General features: G+C 30.3%; 1 protein-coding gene across 1 annotated transcript; it reads right to left on the bottom strand.

Annotated features, from left to right (window-relative positions):
* Positions 1-1,104: 1,104 nt before the first annotated feature.
* On the bottom strand, positions 1,105-2,407 carry LOC123274166. The gene is made up of 6 exons (XM_044741657.1): positions 2,383-2,407; positions 1,960-2,115; positions 1,728-1,882; positions 1,533-1,600; positions 1,290-1,465; positions 1,105-1,196 (listed from the first exon to the last, which is right to left on the bottom strand). Exons 1-6 carry the CDS (start codon positions 2,405-2,407, stop codon positions 1,105-1,107), a joined length of 672 nt encoding a protein of 223 aa, XP_044597592.1.
* Positions 2,408-9,604: the final 7,197 nt, after the last annotated feature.

The following is a 9,604-nucleotide window of genomic DNA, read 5'->3' as shown; positions in this document are numbered from 1 at the left end:
ATATACTCATTTTTGCCCCTTCCATATGCGCAGGATATATGTCTGCTCACTATATGTGAGATATATGCAACTCATATATGTCTGTCTCCTTATAAAAGCGCACATATATCCGGATATATAATCGGATACAAATCACGATTATTTTTTCAAATCTTTGAATAATTATAAACATTTTATTACGTTAAGTTATAAATTTATTAAACTGTTAATCATTAAAATATAAAGCAGAAATTTCAATTAAAGAAAAATAATTTGAAGAAGAAAAAACATTCAGTATTTAAATACTGAATATTATTAAAAGTAAGTATTGAAAACTGCGTCAAATCAAAATCAAAATAAAAACTTTTAAAATATTAATTTTTATAAAAATAAAAAGAGATTTTAGTGTCTATAAATTTTCAACTATTTGAATATTTACTATTCTTTTTTTGATCATCTTCCTCTTTTTTTCTTGTGTCGACTTGGTTTCTAGTCTCTCTGCAATAATAAAAATATATTTTACTTTTTATACACTCAAAATAAACAAATTAATTTGAAAATTTTTTATTTTACCTTTGATGTATTATTAAGGACAATAATTTATTGCATTTTGACATTAATGCATTTTCCGAATTCTGTATTATTGAACTGTCGTTTGAATCGGTTATTGACGGTTTCTAACAGTATTAAGTTATGTTATTTTTTACTATTTTTGTATCATAGATAAAAATTGTATTACTAAACTTAATTAAATTATCATACAGCTTTAATAGCCTTCAACTTGTCAGTATTTTCTAATCCAGAGTGTACAATCGACTTATCTTTAGAATTTTTAACTCCACCTTTGTAGTTACATTTGGCTAATGAGCTCATCAGTTGAAAACACTGAAGCCAACAATGATGTAGTCATTGCTGTAAGCTGTGATTTGCCGATTCCGCTGCTCTCCACTGATCAGCCGTAACAAAAATGTTTCTTCCTGGTTCACCTGATTCAACCACATATTTAACAGAAGTAAAATAATAATAAATCTTTTTTATAATAATTCTCGCCCTTGGTTATTCAATAATTCAAAATATAGAAAGTAATCAAAAATATACCATATCATTTTTCTTTTTTGTGTATGTTTAGTTTTTTGACGGATTAGCACGCAGTGTTGAGGTAGCTGATGATGTTGATGGCATTGCTGACAGAATTTTATTAACTGCCATTGTAATAGCTGTAAGGTATTTTATAATTTTAATACTGCTAATAAGAGCAGAAGTTTTTTAATGTAAGTATTTATAAAGATGTAATAAAGTTAACTACCAACCTTCTGATAGTTCTTGTTTAGTTACAAATTCAGATGTACCTGATGGTTTTACATCCTTGCCTTTAATTATTTCAACATCTGAATCTTTAAATTCACCGTCATTAACACTGGGAGGAGATAATGATTCAGTAGTCTTTGATTTTCCATCATTTAGAATTTCAATCTCTTCTGAACTCGATAATAAATATTGGATTTAGATAGATAATTGATACGATTCATAAACTATCATTTGTAAAACTAACCTTACTGTCATCAAATAATTTTTTACGTTTAACCTTCGGACTCTTGTCAATTTCAGTATCACATACTACCTGAAAAAATTTATGTATGTACAACTTGATAATTGCAAAAGAACTTCAGTTTATTCCATGAAAAATATATTTCATGATAAAATTCTATAAAGATGCTATTTATTAAGCATTGTTTAATTTATCTTACCACTTCTGGCTCATTAACTGTTGCTTTTTCATTTTTTTCAGGAATGTCATTTTTACTGGGTCCACTTTCTTCAGTTACCTCATGAGCAACACAACGTTTAGGAGATTGAATTCCATCAATAGCTTTAAGTTTTTTATTTAACTTGACTAGAGAATCTATAAAAATATAGAAAATAGATAGATCATATTTATTTATCATAAAAGTATCTTGGTTATTAACGTTCAAACATTACCTGAGACCGCAATAACTTGGGCACTATAGCACGTCCAACCACCCAGTGGTTCTTTTACTGAATCGTGCCACTCAACTACATAAATTTTATCCGGGTCTTCATCATCATTGATGAATTGTTCATAATTAAAATTTTTTATGTGATTTATATCTATGCCTGGAGTGTATTTTGTTGTTGTTTTGTGTAGATTGTTGTTGTAGGAATAAATTTGGATACTTATTAAAACGAGCTTGACTCAAATTCACAGATAAAAATAGTCGCCTTGCTTCTCTTAAATCTGTGAATTCAACTAACTCGTCTACTTCAAGCTTTAAATCAGCAAAATCATCGACTAGTTCTCCAGCTTTAGTCTCAAAAACAAATCAAAATCCAAGTACATTCTCTTCTACTTCTCCAGCATTTTTATTATCACCTGCTAGTGACTCAGTATTTGATTCTCCAACTTCATCTTCACTTACAATGGCTGAATTAACAAATCAAGTGATACAAAATTCTGGAGCAACAAATTCCGAGTCGCAAAATGAATTGCCGGATGGTTGGTTTAACAAATCAACAGATGAAAAATTAACACTTTTAATGACAACTATATCTACTCATATTACTAAGAAAGTTAATGAAATGTCTTCAAAGTTTGACAATTTAAATAAGCGTCTTGATGAATTACATAGTAAACATTCTGAGACTAAAGACCAAGTAGTCAAACTTACCTCGGATTTAATTGATAATTCAAAACAATAACAGAATTGAAATCGAACTTTGAAAAACTAAAAGATGAAACTATAACTAATTCGCAAGCTTTATCAGAAAAAATTATGGCATTAACGTCGCAAACACCGATGACTTCCTCGACCGTCGTTCAACAAACATCTGAACTAATCATCTCCGGTGTTCCAGAACCAGTGGCAACGGAATTATCACCTTCAGACATTGCAGATAAAGTTTTCGAAGTGCTAAATGTTAATAATTTAAAACAAGATATATTAAGTATTCGTAAAATAGATAAAAAATCAAACCCTACTAATAGTAACAGAAATACTAATATAAATAATGATAGAAATAGACCTGTCTCACATTCTTATGTACTTAAACTTAAATCACCTCAAGTCCGTGATTTTATCATAGAATCCAGACGTAAATTAAAAATCTTGCCAATCAAAAAAGTCTTTTCGACTATTGTCGGTGACTCTTATAGAGGTAACATTTTTCTAAATGAATTTCTACATCCTGAAACGTACAAACTATTACTAATCGCAAAAAACAAAACGAATGAATTAAAATATAAGTATATATGGGTGCGAGATGGCTCTATTTTTGTAAAAAAAGATGATTCTTCAGAGAAAATCAAAATTCGCTCTGAAGTAGATCTACATAATCTTGATTAACGTTATATTGATTTAACTGAGCCTGAAATTAAAAAATCCTTATCTTTAAAATTATTAAGTTTAAATATTAATAGTCTAAATAGCCACATTGCAGAATTTTTAAGTCTAGTTGCTGAGATTCAACCTCACATTATTGCATTAACTGAAACTTGGCTTAAAGATAATTATGATAACTCTGTATTTAATCTCAAAGATTTTGTTATTTTTAGAAGAGATCGGAATTTAATTCACCCAGACACTGGACGACTCATGAAAGGTGGGGGGGTTGCTTGTCTGATTCATAACTCCTTGAAGGCAAAAGTTCTTTACGTTTCTATTTCTGACCATCTAAATCAACCTGAATATCTCATACTCGATATTATCTCACCGTCCGGTGTCCATATACTACTATCCGTCATTTATCGAAGACCAACAGGAAATCTCTTAAATGAATTCTTTGATATTTTTAACAAATATGCAATCCAATTTAAGAACTTTATTATTACAGGGGATTTAAATTGTGATTTACTTAGTTCTTCTTACGTTTCAAATCACCTTAAAACTTTTATTTCAGAACAATCACTTCATTGTGTTCCATATGGAGCGACACATCATGTCAATAACAGTGAGACTTGGTTAGATGTAATTCTTATGGATAACAAATGCAAACAGGGAGCATTTTTTAAATCAAATCAGCCATTTATAAATGGTCACGATTATTTAGTTTGCGAGTATTTAATTGATTTGCCGAAGCATTGTGAAAAACAGGTAAAATTTCGTTCCTTCTCTGATAAAAATCGTAATGATCTAGCAAACTCACTCATGCGCTCGTTAAACATTGGTGTAGATTCATTAGATAATAATGACCCAAATCTACTACTTGATATTTTTACAAATAATGTTTTAGCGTCTTTAGATGAATTTGCACCCTTGAGAATACGCAAAGTTACTAAATCCCCGAATCCGTGGTTAACAAAAGAGTTAAAAAATAAATGTAAGGAACGAAATGCGTTATATAAGCGTGCAAAGAGATTAAATGATACAAATCTGTTAGTACTTTTCAAAGCTAGGAGGAAAGAGTTAAAATGTGAGCTAAATCATGCCCGGGAAAACTACCTTAAAAATTCGCTCGTCAATCTACCATCTGGTACTAGTGTGTGGAGCAAGTTGAAACATCTTGGTCTTGTAAAAAATTCATCATCTTCTCCCTTGAACCATTTTGATCAGGTAGAATTAATAGTATATTGTGCCACAAGGGACGAAAGTACTACATTCTGTCCCGCGTGTGTGATTGTCACCCGAGCCGAAGGCGAGGGTGGCAAACACGCGGGTGAGGATGTAGTACTTTCGTCCCGTGTCACACATACTATTTTTTCTCCTGCCAAGCCGAAAGTTCGCGAATCTTTTAATGCAATAGCATCGTAGGTAATCATGGAAGGGGTCCAGGGGCGAAGCCCCGAGGGTTAGCGGAGCCCCCAGTCAAGAAAAATACAATTTAAAAATTATTATTTAAGTAAAAGATATTAAAAAAAATAATTAGTGTTATGAAAAATAACAGAATAATTTTTATTATAACTTTAAATAATCATTTTGATAAATATTAATAGTAATTATAAGCATTCATTTAATAACAATTATGGATAATCTTAATGATAATATTAGATGATAATTTTTAATATAAGAATAATTTTAGTGACTTAATTTAAAATTATCATAACTAATAATTTAAAATTATTATTTAAGTAAAGATATTAAAAAATTAATTTTGTGTTATAACTTCAAATATTCATATTGTTAAATATTAATAGTAATTATAAGTATTCATTTCATAATAATTATGGATAATCTTAATAATAATATTAGATGATAATTTTAATATAAGAATAATTCTAGTGACTTGGTGATTTAACATATTTTATGTAAATCAACCTTTTTTTGGTACAATATGATAATTTTTGAAATTTTCAAACTATAACATTGTCATATCACAGTTATAGCATTATATTACTCATATAACATATCACTCTAATATTATTTAGTGTAATTTATAGTAAGATGATTAATTAGTACACTTTTCGATTTTGACGATTGTGAGATATTAAATTCAATGCATTCAACTCTTCATTATTTGTTTCAGTCTCAATACCCAGCTTTTGATTTTGTACTTTTGTTATTGCGTACTATGCCTTCAAATGTTACTTTTTAGGACATGATGTCGTTTTACAGTTAGAATTTAAGCTTGGAAGTGAGTCAAATGAACTGTCAAAATCCCAATTACCTCGATATTTTCGATGTCATCATGTGTTAAAGGCAAGCTTTCTTGGTGACACAGTACTTCACCTCTTTAAAGATTTTGAAGTCGATGGTAGTATGTTTTGTGCCACGTTGCTTGAATTGTCTGTGAACCGGTCTTTTTCACCGAGGGTAAAGTTTTTGGAGACTTATTAGTCGTCGCGACTAATATCTTACGTGGAACTTTAGCAGGAATAGATTCCTTTGAATTATGCTGAGTTGTATTTGTCACAGACTGATTATTATCATTTGGTTTTATAGCTTCTGCATTTACAATTTTGTCAAAGATCCTCTTTTTGTTAAAAAGTGATTCCGCAATGTACCCTTCGGCAACACTGCTTGATCGCCATCCTCCATGTTGTTTTATAGTTGTAATACCAGCTCCAGAATTCGCCAGCAGTGTTGTAGAAGTACGCCGGAAACAATGTCCCGTATAGGATGAAGGATTTGACAAATTCAAAAAAGTTGCGATGCTGTTAGGAATTGTACAAACTTTATTTTTGCCAATTACTTGATGCATGCATCGCCCTTTTCGTAGCGCAGAAAAAGCTCTCAATCGTACATGTTTTCGGTCTTAAGTCGATATATTTCTTAACTGCGGGGTAAAAATTATCTTTTATCACGAAGTTTCGAGGATAGTAGTTCTTGGTATCTCGAACAGACACTATAAAATGAGACCCAGTATCTTCAACGTCGTTAAAATTTAATTGACAAAATTCTTTGCACCGCATCGCCCCACAGAATCCGAAAATGAGAATAACCTGAAACAGAGTTTAAAATATAAATTGATGTGAATATTTATTTGTAAATATTAAAAATATTGTTAATAAATTATAAATATTGATATCTGAATTGACACTGAAGTTGTGAGACAATATAAATTTTTTAAATTTTGAACTGGTAATTAAGGGTATGAAAAAATTTGGTAAATAAATTTCACGTGAAAAATAAAAAAATTATTGAAATTTTTTAGAAACATTTTTTTATTGTAATTGACAAGTCATGACAATTGTCATAAAATTAAAAAATTGACAGATGTTAGCTAATTTTGGTATGCCATTTTCTGATAAATTGTAAATATTTATGTAAATAATTTTTTATAAACAGTTATCTCAATAATTGTTATAAATAATTGTGCAAATATTTTATTTCATTTTATGCAAATGTTTTTTACTTTTACTTTTTCAGCCAGATGAATTTCATCCGTTGCTGTTTCAAGGAATCTTGTTAATTTCATTCCAGTGTTAAGACTTCTTGATTTTTTAGCTCCGAAAACCTTTGATTGATTTTTCAGAAATGTTTTTAACTTATTAAACTTTCTGATATCTATTCCTTGCTTAAGATTCAACAGTGACTTTATCATAGAATATTTACTCCAAAGCGTTGATGGCGCAAGATTTTTTTGATAGTTCATCAAAATATACCAGCAACTTGCATTTTCAGTGATTTCTTTACCTCTCATTATTCACTGTCCACTCAATAAATTTATTGTAACAACGATGATAGTCGTCGCACTGGATTTTTGATGCTACCAAATTATTGGTTATGTTTTGGGCTTCTCCACTCGATATCTTCTACCAGCCTCGTCGTTAGTGTCACTTTGAATAGGGAACTATCTGTAGAACTCATGTTTTACAATGAATTTTTTTTATTTAAAATCAAATCACTAAATTACATTATTTTTATTATAATTATAGTATATTGCACTAATGACGCAACATGAAGTGCTGACGGAAAAAGTATGTGTTAAAGAGAAGAACGTACAATGCGTGAGAGCCGATGTAGGCACTATGCTGCGCGTGCGCGTTCATTTATTCCGAGGATAGAAACTGCTGCTTTTATTCCGGCTGCAAGCGCTGTATTTGAACTTTCGGCTTAGGCAGGAGAAAATGAATATTTTGCAAATATCGTACGAAAAACATCCACCCTGTGATCAAGATTTCCTAAAATGAACCTACCTGTTCTTATATTCGGAGTAATGTCCAATCCACCTTTTAATTGGTCGAAAATTGATATTGTTGACCTCACAAAAAGCTCTGCACATTACCGTAAAAAATCTAAAGGTCAGGAGTCCTGATGGTATAGATCTTAGATGGTTAAAAATTTTTTCCCCAAATAATCTATGTTTCTCACTGCTCTTTTAATCAATCATCATTAGAAACGGGTGTTTTTCCTTCGGGTTGGAAAAAGCAATATTTATCATACCTCTAAACAAAAATCACACCACCACGCTCATTATCAGATACTCGCCCAATAGCAAACACGTCCCATTTAAGTAAAATGCTTTGAGAGAATTATTGCAAATCAACTGGTAAATTACCTTGAAGATAATGAATATTTAGACAAATTTCAATCAGGCTTCCGTATTAAGCATCATGGAACACAATCTGCCTTACTAAAATTAATAAATGACATTAGTAGTAGTATGGATACCGGCAAACTAACATTATTAATTCTAACTTTGACTTAACAAAAGGCATTTGATTGTGTAAACCCAAAAGTAATATTGATCACTCTGATAGAACTTGGATTCTCTGTCAAAACTATAAACTGGTTTTTCTCGTACCTAACAAATAGAAGTCAAGCAGTTTGGAGCAACGATGGCTTACCAGCTGAATTCTTAGAAACGACGTCTGGTGTTCCTCAAGCTCTGTCTTAGGACCCATTCTGTTCCTCCTATTAGTGATGAATTCAGTTGCAAAACAGCTTATTTATTCAAAACACGGGATTATTTGCTGATGACATGTATATTTATCTGCCATTTTCACAATTCTCACCCTGTACGATGCTGTCAGACAAATAACTATTGATGCTCTCGGGTTGTTAGTGATCAAGGCTAAGGATAATGGTTTCATAAATCAATGTAATAAAGACTAAAAAGCTATATGTTCTTAGGCTCGAGTGGGAAACTAAAAAGATTCAACTTTTAACTTTTTACTCACCTTATTATTGTAAATGGTATAGCGATTCCCCTTTACTGGGATTCGGCTTGGCGGTCTAGGACTCTATATTACAAATACACTCTCTTGGAATCTTCATATTTCAAAAACAATCAGTTAGATAAATTCAGCACCATATAGTCTTAAATTAAAAAAGAACATTTTATACGATCGATATCAAGAAGTTATTATAACAGCGACCATCTTACCTTATTATTGACATTGTTCTATAGTGTTAACAAATTCTAAATTTTGAAAAATGACAAAAACTGCAATGTTCATTAAATTCTTTTCTTATCTGATTTATTCACAACTTAAAACAGAGATGAACATATAACTCCCTTATAGGCGCAACTAGGTTGGCTTAGCATCAAGAGTCGTTGTATCTACTTTTAGGCTGTTATTTCTATAAATTATTACTTGTTGGTAAACCCAGTTATCTGTATGAATTGTTCATTGAAGATACAGATGTAAGACGATCAGAAAGACTAGCAGTAAAGAAAAACAACATTAACTTTAAAAATGCCAAATTTCTGCAATAATTTATTATGAAACTTCTTTTTGTTGTTACTGCAATTCGTCTCTGGGAAGAATTATCAAATGAAATAATAAAACGCAACTAGTCTTGGAAGCGCCATTTAAGAATAGATTATTTGATTACTTGTTTAATTTAGATATTTAAATTATTGTATCCTAATATCAAGAAAGTCATTGTAAGATATATGATAATTGTTCGTCATTTAAGATCTAATATTGTTTGAAAATTGTATGAAATAAACCAAAAATATAAATTGTTAACAACAAAGTAGGACATAACAACAAATTGCTAATTGAATTTTGTATGTGAGCAAAAACATGATTTTTAGTTATTTTCTCAGTTAAATCAAAATCTAAATATTATACACAAAATAGAAATAGATTGAAAATTAATCAATCAATATTAAAATAAGTAGTTAAATAAATAATGTTTATCGTTATTTGTACTGTATATTATCAAATATGTAATTTTGTATTTGCCATTCGGCCATTATAGCCTTGGCATGATAATAAATA

Source organism: Cotesia glomerata, unplaced genomic scaffold, assembly GCF_020080835.1.
Source record: "Cotesia glomerata isolate CgM1 unplaced genomic scaffold, MPM_Cglom_v2.3 scaffold_245, whole genome shotgun sequence".
NCBI lineage: Eukaryota > Metazoa > Arthropoda > Insecta > Hymenoptera > Braconidae > Cotesia > Cotesia glomerata.
Note: the sequence above shows the minus strand (reverse complement) of the source record. Positions and strands in the feature narration are given on the sequence as shown.